General features: G+C 34.7%; 1 protein-coding gene and 1 pseudogene across 1 annotated transcript; both read right to left on the reverse strand.

Annotated features, from left to right (window-relative positions):
* Nucleotides 1-9,145: 9,145 nt before the first annotated feature.
* On the reverse strand, nt 9,146-10,643 carry LOC18049617 (annotated as a pseudogene).
* A 708-nt stretch (nt 10,644-11,351) lies between these two features.
* On the reverse strand, nt 11,352-11,936 carry LOC112099739 (peptide chain release factor 2-like). Its single transcript, XM_024187194.1, has 2 exons — nt 11,502-11,936; nt 11,352-11,408 (listed from the first exon to the last, which is right to left on the reverse strand). Exons 1-2 carry the CDS (start codon nt 11,934-11,936, stop codon nt 11,352-11,354), a joined length of 492 nt encoding a protein of 163 aa, XP_024042962.1.
* Nucleotides 11,937-13,722: the final 1,786 nt, after the last annotated feature.

Consider the following 13,722-nt stretch of genomic DNA (forward strand, 5'->3'; position numbering starts at 1 on the left):
GATATCCGTTGAAGTCATTGCCTTCAAACCTTAATGCAGAGAAGCTTTTGTTTCTTGAACTGCCTGGTAGCGACATTGAACAACTTTGCGATGGTGTGAGGGTATGTATATCTTGATATATATGTGCAATCTTTCAATAATAACGTTAAATTATCATACATGGTAATGATTTTGTGTCGGCTTCTTTTTGATCGAGCAGCGTCATGGTAAGTTAAACCAGATAATCCATGCTGCCTGCAAGAAGCTAATTGCCAAAATTCCAAGCCCCACGTTGATTCCACATCCGAACAATCTAGTTGCCTTGAATCTAACAGGTAGCAAAAGCCTGAAAAGTCTTCCAGCTAGAATATTTAATTTGGAATTTCTTATCGAACTTGATCTTTCGGGTTGTTCAAAACTGAAGAGGCTTCCAGACATCTCATCTGGTAACATAAGCCGGCTATATTTAAGTGGAACTGCAATTGAAGAACTGCCCTCATCATTTGAGCTTCTACTTAGGCTTTCGTGGCTGGACCTTTCAGATTGTAAAATGCTTAAGAGTCTCCCAAGCAGCCTATGTAAGTTGAAATCTCTTGGAGTTCTTGATCTCCATGGTTGCTCAAATCTTCAGAGATTGCCTGAACGTCTTGGCCAGTTATCGTCGCCAATATTGTTGAATCTAGTGAAAACCAATATTGAGAAGATACCAAAAAGCATTATCCAACTTTTAGTGTTGCGACGCCTGATCTTAAATTATTGTGAGGGGCATTATGAATCCTTATCAAAGCCTCCATTCCTTGTACGATGGTTAGATGCCGATCATTGCCCGATACTGCAATCATTCATAGGTTCATTCTCTAAGTTCTGAATCTTATAAGCAGTGTTTTTTGACCAAAGCAATAACTTTAAATTGGAAGGTAATTCTACTGCAGGAATTATTGAAGATTCTCACATATGGGCCATGTGGCAGCTGCCCGTTGGAAAGAAGTACGGGAAAAGGTGTGTCATAGCTCTCTCTCCTTACAATTTATACAACATTTTTTTGTTTAAAATTATGATTTTTTTGGTATAGAGAGGTTGTCCCAAGCAAGGCCATTTCGTACTAGCTGGGAATGAAATTCCAAGGTGGTTTAATTTTCAAAGTGTGGGATCTTTTATAACCTTGGAGATGCCCCCTGATTTCTTCAATAACAATAGAGTACTGGGCTTTGCATTTAGTGCTATTTTAGCATTTTCAGACTGTCATGTAGATTGTGGCAGATGGTTTTCATTTTCTTGTGAGTTCAAAGTAAAAACCACCAAAGATTGTGATCTGCATGACACACGGTTATTTCAGAGCAGAGTTAATTATGTAGAATCAGATCACTTGCATTTGGGGTACTATCTGTTTTGTGAAGAGGATTTCAATGGTTTTTGGAAATGCAATTGCATTCCTGAGGCAGTCCACTTTAATGTTTTTCCACCTTTGGAGTGCCAATGCTGCGGGGTGAAAAAATGTGGGATCCATTTACTTCACACCCCAGATTCTACGAATTCAATGGAAGATCCAAGCAGATGTTTCAACTGTAACTAAGAAGACTGATATTTTCATGCATGTATTTTTATTGTAACTGATGCAGCATAAAACATGAGGACCCAAATAGTGGATTACAGTTGGTGTGATGAGTTTTATTAGTGGATTATAGTTGGTGTGTTTTATTAAGTGCTATCAGTGGATTACAACTGGTGTGTTGAGTGTTATTAGTGGATTACAGTTGGTGTGTTTTATTGAGTGAAATGTAATAGGTGGAGCTGTGTATGAGTACTATAAATATGTGCTAAATCCATTGCAAAAATCATCCAATCTTCAATCAAAATTTGAGTTTTCTCGTTTGAAATTCTAATTCAAAATTTGTTATACCTTTTTTTTTTTCTCTTCGTGAAAACACAAGTTAGAGCGACATCTAGCAAACCGCTGCGTCAATTGGTATCAGAACCTTCCTCTGTATCAGGCGGAGCTTTCCTGGTAGCCATATCTTTCGTATCCATCCATTCTCCATCACCATTTTCCATTAAACAAAAAAAAAATCAAATTGAAACCCTAGACCTAGCCGCCGCCACTGTATTTACCACTCCTTTGCAAATATCCAAACCACCTATCTCCATTTCGCAAAAAAAAAAAAAAAAAAAATCAAAGGCGTGAGCATATTGCATCTTGTGTCTTGTGCATAGATTTTAAAAAAAAAAAGTGTGTGAGTTGAAAAGAAAAAGCAACGTGAGTGTGTGTATTTTGTGAAGTGTGCATATTGAACAAAAAAAAAAAAAGAGTGTGTGTTTTGTGCTTTGTAGTATCAAAAAAAAAAAAAAAAAGAGAGACTTGAGGAGAAGTGACAAGTTCGAGGCTTGTGTCTTGTGCATTGAATTAAAAAAAAAAGTGTGTTTTGTGCTTTGTGAAGGGAGTATTAAAAAAAAAAAAAAGAGAGAATGACGTGGGGAGTGAGAGAAAAGTAAGGAGAAAAAAAAGAAGAGATGAGTGGGTATTAAATTTCCTTGAGGAATATTGGGCTGTGTTGGTTCTGCTCCAACTTCAACTCGCCTTTGTTGTTGGAAATTATTGTTTTGCCCGCCAAGGAAGTGTTGAGTTAAATTCGTAAGCATGACTTCTAAATTTTGTAATCTAGTTTCAAGTGCAACAACTGATTCTTTTGTTGTGAATGTATCCATAGCTTGGTTGGATTCTTCGTCTGACATTTTTTTTTTCTTTTTTTCTTCTTTTTTTTTCTTTGCTTTTTTTTTGCTTCTTTTTTTTTTTTTTTTCACAATTCAAGTAAATAAACAAATATACATACAAAACTAAACTAAAACAATTCTGATTTTTTTTTAATTATAGAATAAACTACCCAAAAAAACCTCTCTTTTTGTTAATTAATTTTTTTCACTCGCAATTATTCCTCCTAAATTCTATCCCTTTTCTGGAAAAAAAATCTAAACTCGCACTCAAACCTTTTTCTTTTTTTATCACACAATATTTTTTTTTTCACTCTTGTGTAATCTCTCTTCCCCACTCACACACATTACTCTTTACACCTTACAATTCCCAATACTTCTCTCCACCCTCACGTTTCATTCACACACCTTTTTTTTTTTTTTACTCACGCCTCCTTTTTTTCTTTTTACAGTTTTTTTTTCTCTTTTAATAAAACACCCACAACTCTCAAAATTTATGCACAAATACTTATGCACAAAACACTCACACTTTTTTTTTTTTTAAGATTCACGCCTATCTCTCTCTCTTTTTTCAATTTCGTGTAACAACAAAATACACAACGCACTTATTATTATTATTATTTTCAAAACTCACTGCCCCTTTTTTTCTTTTAATTCCCTGCACACCTTACAAGATGCACACACCCACGTTTTTTTTTTAATTCCCTGCACATGCACAACACCTTTTTTTTTTTTTTTCAAAACTCACACCATTTTGTTTTTAAATTCCTTACACTTGCACAAAGTACAACACACTCAGACTTCACCGGAATCAACTTTTCAACGAAGATTCTAGTGAAGATGATGAAGGACCGGTGCCACCAGAAAATAACCAAGTGTCTCGGCAAATTGACTACCGAATGAAAATTGAAATTCCACAATTTGATGGCCTATTCACGATCAAGGAATTTCTTGATTGGCCAGCTGAAGTTGAAAAATTCTTTGACTATTGGGAGACTGAAGAGCACATGAAAGTCAAATTGGTGGCCTATCGACTCAAAGGAGGTGCGCTTGCTTGGTGGGATCAATTACAAACAACACGAATTCGACAAGGAAAGCACAAAGTTCGAACTTGGCAACGCATGAGAAAATTAATGATTGAACATTTTCTTCCTCCAGATTATGAGCAGACACTTTTCAGTCGGTATCAACATTGTCGGCAAGCCAACCGAATAGTACATGAGTATGTTACAGAATTTCACAAGCTTGTTGCATGCGTGGATGTTCGTAGACTGAAAATCAAAAGATTTCGAGGTTCATTGATGGACTTTGCACCAATATTCAAGATGAAGTATTCAAGCAGTCGCATCACACTCTGTCTAGTGCAATTCAACTGGCCTTGAAGATTGAAGCACAACTGAACAAAAGAGGCACCCGTATTCAGGTTTCTTCACAATCTTCTACACCACCACAAAAGCCTGATTGGAATAAATGAAAGACAATAACCAGACCACGTGAAGAAATGCCTAGGCCAAATTTCTCCCAGAACCAACCGGCAGGACGATTACAAAATGAACCAGTGAACAAATCCAAATCAACTAATCCCTATGCAGTCCTAAGGGGAAACAAATGTTATCGTTGTGGTCAGATGGGTCATTACTCTAATCAGTGTTGACAAAGTAAACTGGTCAACTTGGCCACACATGATGATGACGTTGAAGAAGAGGAGTATCCGGAGGATGATGAGTATGAAAAAGAAGACGCATTGAAGGAATTCACCTATGAAGATGAAGGAGTATCATTAGTAATAAGACGACTAATCTATACCCCGAAGAAAGATGAGAGCATTCAACGACATAACATCTTCAAAACAAGATGCACGGTCAACCAACGGGTATGTGATCTTATCATTGATAGTGAAAGTAGTGAGAACATAGTATCCAAGACCATGGTAGATAAATTGTAATTACCAACTCAATCACACCCATTTCCATACCGCATTAGGTGGATTAAAGATGTCGGCGAGACAAAGGTGATCGAACAATGTCGTGTTCCTTTCTTTATCGGTAAGTATAAAGACGAGGTAATGTGTGATGTTGTTGATATGGATGCTTGTCATATGTTATTTGGTCGTCCTTGGCAATTTGATTTAAATACAGTGCATAATGGCAAAAATAATACTTATACATTTTATAAAGACAACATGAAGTTTATTCTGGCCTCAATGAAGCATTCTAACACTCCAACATGCTCAAAGACCAGGAACAACCTTCTTTTGGTGCCCAAAGATGTTCTTATCTCACAAAGTGTACCAGATTCAATTCAACCTTTATTGGTAGAATTCACTGATGTTGTTCCCGATGAATTACCAATTGGATTACCTCCGCTTAGAGATATCCAACACCACATTGATCTTATTCCTGGAGCAAACTTACCAAACTTACCAAACTTACCCCACTACCGCATGAGTACTAAAGAATATGAGATTCTGCATGAACAAGTTGAGGATCTTCTCAAGAAAGGCCTGGTTCAAGAAAGTATGAGCCATGTAGCTGTACCCACACTCCTGACTCCAAAGAAAGATGGAAGCTGGAGAACGTGCATAGATAGTCGAGCCATCAATAAGATTACGGTATGATATCGTTTTCCTATTCCTCGATAAAGATAACATGCTTGACAGATTAGGAGGATCAAAATTATTTTCTAACATTGATCTGTGGAGTGGGTACCATCAAATTCGGATTTGCCCTGGTGATGAGTGGAAAACATCGTTTAAAACTCATGAGGGTCTCTACGAGTGGCTAGTTATGCCCTTTGGTCTATTGAATGCTCCAAGCACTTTCATGAGGTTAATGAATCAGGTACTTCAACATTTCATTGAAAAATTTGTTGTTTATTTTGATGACATCTTAATTTACAGCCATAGCGAGAAGATCATATTCAACATTTGAAGGAAGTATTTGAGGTGTTACGAAAGAACAAGTTGTATGCCAATCTTAAAAAATGTAGCTTTATGAAAGACAACTTAATTTTTTTGGGCTTTGTTGTGAGTTCAGACGGAATCAAAGCCGATCAAGAAAATGTGAAAGTTATTCGAGAATGGCCAACACTGAAGACAATTTCAGATGTTCGAAGCTTTCATGGTCTCGCAACCTTTTACAAACGATTTGTGAAGGACTTTAGCACCATAGCTGCACCACTTACAAACTGTTTAAAGCAAAAACAATTTGTTTGGACAAAAACAACAGAACAAAGCTTTACGGTCTTGAAGGAGAAGCTTACAAATGCACCAGTGCTTACACTTTCTGACTTTAACAAGATTTTTAAAGTCGATTATGATGCTTCTTGAGTGGGAATTGGAGCTGTTCTATCTCAAGAAATGAAGCCAATTGCCTTTTTCAGTGAGAAGCTCAGCGAAGCCAGAAAGAAATGGTCAACATATGAGCAAGAATTATATGCAATTGTTCGCACTTTGCAATAATGGGAGCCATATCTAATTCAAAAAGAATTCATCATACACACGGATCATCAAGCTCTCAAGTATCTCAACAATTCCTCTAAAGCCAATCGAATGCATGCGAGATGGATTGCCTACATTCAGAAGTTCACTTTCTCTCTCAAACACAAGTCAGGCCAATTGAACAAAGTCGCTGATGCACTGAGTCGTCGAGTTATGTTATTGACTAGTGCTCATAATGAAATAATTGGTTTTGATTATTTGAAATTTTTGTATGCAGATGACGAGGATTTTCATGAAGAATGGCAAAAGTGCACTAGCAGAGTTGCAAGTAAACACCAATTACATGATGAATTTTTAATCTTTGAAGATCGTCTATGTATTCCATGAGGATCACTAAGAGAACACATCATTCAAGAGCTACAAGTTGGAGGTTTAGGGGGTCACATGGGACGTGACAAAACCATTTCATTGGTAGAAGTTTGATATTTATGGCCTCATCTCAAACGTGATATTGAGAAATTTGTCAAACGTTGTTATACATGCTAGACTGCAAAAGGACAAGCTCAGAATACTGGGTTATACATGCCACTTCCTATTCCAAATGCACATTGGGAAGACTTGTCCATGGATTTCATTTTAGGATTACCACGAACACTGAAAGGTTTAGATTCTATCTTTGTTGTGGTAGATCGTTTTTCTAAAATGGCTCATTTTTTTCCATGTAGGAAAACTTCGGATGCTACCTACATTGCCCAACTATTCTTTCGATAAATTGTTCGTCTACATGGATTGCCAAAGACAATAGTTTCTGATCGAGATAGCAAATTTCTTAGTCATTTTTGGCGTACTTTATGGAAAAGACTTGATACAACTTTACAATTTAGTAGCACTTATCATCCACAAACGGATGGGCAGACTGAAGTCACCAATCGCACACTGGGTAATATCTTGCAATGCTTGGTTAAAGAAAACCCAAGACAATGGGAGAATGTTTTACCACAAGCTAAATTTGCTTACAACAATGTGCCTAAGCGTTCTAGTGGTAAATCTCCATTTGAAGTTGTTTATATTCATCCTCCATTGCACACTTTAGACTGGGTTCCTTTACCAAAGCTTCCTGGAATGAGCGTCATTGCTAATCATCTAATCGATAAAGTGATCGATGTACATGGAGAGGTAAAAAATAAGTTGGAAGAATCTACTGCAAAATACAAGGCCATTGCTGACAAGCACAGAAGATTCAAGTCATATAAAGTGGGTGATTATGTCATGGTACATCTGCGCAAAGAACGAGTTCTTGTATGAGAATACGGTAAGCTCAAACAGAAGAAAATTGGTCCTTTTCGCATCCTTCAAAAGATTAATGATAATGCCTATATCATCGATCTCCCCGAACACTATGCCATTTCTAACACTTTCAATGTTCAAGATTTGTACGAGTATCATGGTCCAGAACAAATTCCTTGACTAACTCAAGGACGAGTTGTCTTTAAGAGGGGGAGAAACTGATGCAGCATAAAATATGAGGGCCCAAATAGTGGATTACAGTTGGTGTGATGAGTGTTATTAGTGGATTATAGTTGGTGTGTTTTATTAAGTGTTATTAGTGGATTACAGCTGGTGTGTTGAGTGTTATTAGTGGATTACAGTTAGTGTGTTTTATTGAGTGGAATGTAGTAGGTAGAGTTGAGTATGAGTACTATAAATATGGGCTAAATCCATTGTAAAAATCATCCAATCTTCAATCAAAATTTGAGTTTTCTCGTTTCAAATTCTAATTCAGAATTTGTTATACCTTTTTTTTTCCTCTTCGTGAGAACGCAAGTTAGAGTGACATCTAGCAAACCGTTGTGTCAGTAACAAAACATTCGAGGGATAACTATTAATAATAGGAGAAAATGCTAAAATCAGTTCTTGGAACAAAACATTCATGTAATAACTTTGGAGGAATCAGGTGCATGCAATTACCTTCGAGGGATTTGGTGCAAGCAACACAAATTCACACTAGAGCATAGAACATTACCTTATTAGATGAAGATTTTAACATATGAAAATCACATGATTTATAATGTAAAATTCCAAAATTATTGGCCTTCTTTCCTGCATTGTGCACACAATAACTCAAAACACATCTATTTGGTTAGAAGAGTACATGACATATAAACCAGTAAAAAAACTCACTCGCTAGCGATGTGGGATATTATAAGACGCGTGGCAAGTTCTTATTGGTGGAGTAATGTTGTGGTCCCATATCGATGCCAATGAAAACATGCCACTCATCATGTTGTGCACTAAATCAACGCTTATGTATATAATGCAATCACATTTGAAATTTTCTACTTTCTTAAGTCTAAATTATTGTATGTGGGAAAGTTTCATCATGTAGAAGCAAAAGCCATAAAGTGGGAACAGTTAAAACACCATCAAATCTTATATATTTGAAAAAACATATTTGTCTACCAATTAAAAAAAAAAGAACAGGACAGGTGACATTTGCACTCAACTCATTTGTGTTTTGAATCCATTTGCTTAAACATGTATCCACTTTTTCAAGTATCTACACCAATTTCATATTCAGAATGGTGTATTTAATTCTATAGTTGACATGGTATCATCTATGGCTAGAATTTAGCTTTAAAAAACTAGCTTGTAAGGAAAGGATTAAAGATGCCCATGAACTTATATTTCTATTTAGATTACTGTATCTTTTTCATGTGAAAAATTGAATCCTATCATTCACTTATCATTAACATAAGCAATATAGATATTAAATCATTGTTCTTTATTATTGTGCAAAATTTAACTTTTTATAGAATAATTTGATAGATTTCTTAAATCAATTTGGAGCTTCTACAACTTGTCTGGGATCAGTTTCTCCTACATTCCTTTCGGTGCCAAAAGGTATTCAAGTGGTTGAAGAAGAATTGATCCATACAATATAAGTGCAAGAGTTGTTTGTCTTTTTACAATAGGAACAATAGATAATGCTCATCGATACTTGCTGATGAGAAAGTAAATTTCTCAGAAATTAAATGTTTCAGCCAACCAAGGAAGCAGCTTTTCATGGACCAACTCAGGCCTGTCGTCATGGGGGCAATTTCCTACTCCTTCCAATGCAATTAACTTCACAACTGAGAGTTAAGAAGGAGGAGATGAGAAGTATTCACCAACAGGTCCATCGAAGGGGGTGAATGGATCCTCATTACCCCATAAGACTAGTACAGGTATATAGATTGATGGCATCAGTTGCACTGGGTTCGGCCCTGGTGAGCCTCTCGCAATCGAAACAAATGCATCAAGTGCCCCGTCATCATTGGCGGGTTCTCGTATGTTCTGCAATTATGAGGTCAATTCATGAATTCTGAGTAGCCATTTTTGTAAGAGGTTAAAATGGCACATAAGTGGAGAATATTAGTACATCTACCAGTGTTTCATCCACAGATTCCTTATTTCCATAGATGGACAGTAAAATATTGCTCTGTGTTACCCTGCAGCACGAATATATACACACGTGGAGTTTTTTAGTTTTGGCTTAGTTTTGGCTCTAGTGTTTTAGGATAATGAACAATGGACTGAATAGAGAGAAGAGAACAACTTTGTTTCACACACTCAAAGATTGCAGAAGTAATTGGCCTTTGTTACAACAAAAAATCAGGGAACCAAAGCAATGGTTACAATAGTTTCATTCTCCAATCATCAACAATTGCCTTGTTGTTCATGCCACCATCACAATTCAACAGAACAAGCCCTCGAACAAGTGTTTGACTGGATTCTTATGGTAGAAAATATAGTAGGTTTACTGCAAAATATAGATACCAAAAAGGCTAATTAGGTGCAAGTGTTTCTTTGTGAGCAAGATGAAGAATATCTGATGAAGAAGAAGAAGTTAAAATAAGTATACCTGAGGCAGCAATAACACAAGCTAGGCTTCCAACAGAATTACCTATAAGCACAGTTGGCTTCTGAACAACTTCATCCAAGAAATCCAATATTTGATGTATCAGTGAGCCTCACTCAAGTTTGCAAGAAAAATCACTAAAGGTCAAGCAATTGACGAAGTAGGTGCGGGGAAGATCCAACTTCTGGCTCGGGAACATGCATAGCCAGGGCCAGGGGCGGAGCTTGGGGAAAATTCTACGGGGGCTAAATTTAAAATTCCAACTTTTATGTTATTATATATTAGTGGCTTAGTGGGCTTTAGTGGACTTGGCTAATTTGTTTCTTATTTTTTTATGCCATCGTTAGTGGGCTTAACAGTAAAATTACAATATTATCTAATATATAAACTTTATACATTTATTGTGCAAGGGCTAGTATGGACATTTTACACTAACTTTTCATATTTTATTTAAAAACCCTAAAAATTTTTTTAAAATTCTACAAGGACCATGGCATCTTCTATTCTTATATGGCCTCCACCCCATGCCTCCATGGTATGTGGAAAACCAGCTGGCTTATCTGAAGCACCAGATAACCAGGCCTTCTCCTTCCCTGGTTCTACCTCCATGAGACTGACCATGACAAATCTTTTTATTTATTTATTTATGAGGCTTATTCCACTATTATATGAAAATTTTACTGATATTCCTCAAAAATCAAAATAATCTGCCTAAAACGAATATCAAGTTCTTTACTAAAATACTCCATGTCATGGTGTCTCCACCCAATAAGTTTTGCAAACCCATCTCATTTTTTTAAAAAATAATTATAAAAATATACACTATTTTTTAAAATCTTCAAATATAGGAGAGCTTTAGAGGATTAATTAATTAAATCTATTTTAATTTATTTTTTTGTGACTCAATTTTTTTATTATATTTGACTACAAAGATTGCTTTGGCACAATTTACTATTTTACTCTTATAAGGTAAAACTGAGAAGAATTTACTTTAATATTTTTCTAGTTTTATACCAAAGTCATTGTTTTTAATACTACTTTATTAGTAGAGTTTTAATCTTTAATTAAACTAATATAGTATCTTTATGGCATGATACTCATATCAATTATTGGGATGTCAATTTTATATTATTTACACATAAAAGTAGTGAAAATAATAATTAAATTTTATTTAAAAATATCATATTATAAGTTACAAAATTAAATACCTAAATTATTAGATACAATAACTCATGTTTATGGGAATAATTTAGATGCTATTTATCATAATAATAAAATACTAAAATAAAACTTATATTAAAGATTATGATAAAAGATGGTCAAAGAAACCTAAGATGCAGCAAATCCCTTCACCGTGAAAATTAGATCAAGCAGAGCTTGCATTCCCTATAGTTAAAAAAGGAAGAAAAAAAAAATCATTACTATTAGGCTTAAATTTTAATTAAACAAAAGACGAAGCAAGAGTGAATAGAGTAATACCAAAGCAAATTTAGGATTGTTAGGTCCAATTTGTGGACCAACTTCAGAACTTCTAATATTAGACTTAGGAGGAGGGATCTGAAAAAGTTGTTGCAACAGCGAGTACACATCAAGATTCACGCTGCTCCTCACTTTGAGGGCCAAAAGAGTGCGGAGGCGCGACAAGGCTGACGCGCGATTCTTGTGCTGCAATCGGTCTCCGGCGGCCTGCACTATGACGCCGGTCGGTACGTGCTTGAGACGAACGGCCGATTCGCGCTTGTTCTGGTGCTGACCGCCTAGTCCCGACAATATGAACGTGTCCATTTCGCATTCGTGAAACAGCTCATCATCTGCCAATTCTAAGTAATTCTTCTTCGAAGAAGTTGAAGAACAATTGCCATTCGGGCTGTAATTGCAAGACAAGAACGGTGGCTGATAATTCCAGCAACACATTCTTATAGTAGGCCCAGCCTAATCCAGCCCAGTCGCGCTAATGAGCGCCTTCTCCCCCATCTTATATGCAATGATTATGTGCTGGTTGGATGTAGTTTATCTAATAAGTCTTTACTTAGGGTCAATTTGGAATTGCGAAGGCTGATGAAATAAACTACTTATATTGTATAGATGAAATAAGCTGTTGATTAAAAAAAATAGCTTGGTGTTCGATAAACTGTATTGTTGCAAATGCTATGAGTTTAAAAAGTATAGTACATGTGTTTGATAAATTTTATTATGAAAGTGATGCTTTATTATATGATAACAAAAATAAATATAAGTTTAAATTGCCTTTTACTTTTAGAGTATGTTTAATAAATTATTTAGACATACCTTTTCTTCTTAAACAGGTAAAATTGCATTTAAAAACTCAATTAACGACACGGATATAGAAGAAAATTATGGATAAAGAAAAAAATATGAACTTACTAGATAAAAATTAGGTATAAAAAAATATAAATATATATAGATTAAACTTTAAAAGCCATAGTTATGGAATTACAATATGAACTTATTGGACAAAAACTGGAGAAAATGTACGTGGTTACGACGATAACTAAATTATGGCGGTAATATGATATCTAATGATTTATATATTAGGGTTTATAAATAAGTAAGATATAATTGTCTTTTTATTAAAATCCTAAGATTGTAATAGGAATTTTCAAAAAGTGTTGTAGCATATTGAATAAGCTGCTTATGAAAGGTAACCACCTATCTACTTTTAAAAGCTGCTGATAAAATAGAGAAAATTATGAAATAAGTTACTTTTACAAAATTTAGCAAACATTATTTTTGTCAAAAATTATGAAATAAGCAGGTTATTGAACTTCAACCCCAATACCAAACGGGACCTTAATCTTATAAGTTCTTTTTAATTTTTTTTTATTGTTATTTAGTTATTTTTTTAGTACCACTTTTAAAGACTAAATAAGATATTTTGCCTCTACTAATAAAAGCTTAAACTTTAGGCTTTCGGGAGTATATGTTTAAAATGTTAAAATGTTTAAAATATTCTTTTTTTTTACAATCTTATTTCATTTTTTTCATAACATAACTTTAAAAAACTTGTCTATTAAATTAAATTTATAATTTGTGATAAAAGTTTTCAGTGACAACCAAATAATTAAATTTCTTTTTAGTAACTCTATTTACAAAAGTTCTACTGACAAAATGTCTATTTAAATAAGCTCTATTTAAAAGTTATACTAAACGGACCCAACAATATCATTGACGCAAGCAATGTTATTCAATTATTTTTGAACTCATGGTGGCTCTGTATCATTTGCAAAATATTGTTATAAGAGAGAGGGATATAATTTATGTTGGAATATTCTCAAAACAAATGGCGTGCCTTAAAAGGTGTCTTATTGTAAAATACATCTAACTAAATATTGTCATATACAAGAAAAATGTATCTTTTTTTTCTTTTAAAGATGTATCTATTCATGGTGCCGTATTTTTTTTTGATATGATGATGGTTTATCTTGGACCAGTGATGATTTAATTTAAATTTTAATCCAATAACCATGGATAGAGGGTGTCATAAAAGGCAACACCAAATGAAGGAGCACATGATTATCTATAAATAAAAGTCGCAACATTTTCTATAAATAGAAGTTACGCCATTTTGTGATCCATATATCTTCTTGCACCACTCTTTTTTTCTTTTTTATTTTAATCCCTCTTTCCTAAAACGAATTTCTGCATAATAAATCTATATTTTATGCATCAAATCTCTAAT

Source organism: Citrus clementina, unplaced genomic scaffold (genome assembly GCF_000493195.1).
Source record: "Citrus clementina cultivar Clemenules unplaced genomic scaffold, Citrus_clementina_v1.0 scaffold_3, whole genome shotgun sequence".
In the NCBI taxonomy this organism is placed as follows: Eukaryota; Viridiplantae; Streptophyta; class Magnoliopsida; order Sapindales; family Rutaceae; genus Citrus; species Citrus x clementina.

What these genes read in the sequence shown, in the direction of transcription:
- LOC112099739 (XM_024187194.1), bottom strand. Translation starts at nt 11,936, where the DNA reads ATGTGTTGCTGGAATTATCAGCCACCGTTCTTGTCTTGCAATTACAGC. An exon ending in ACAATCCTAAATTTGCTTTG is followed by an intron (nt 11,409 to 11,501) that starts GTATTACTCTAT and finishes TTTTAACTATAG; the next exon opens with GGAATGCAAGCTCTGCTTGA.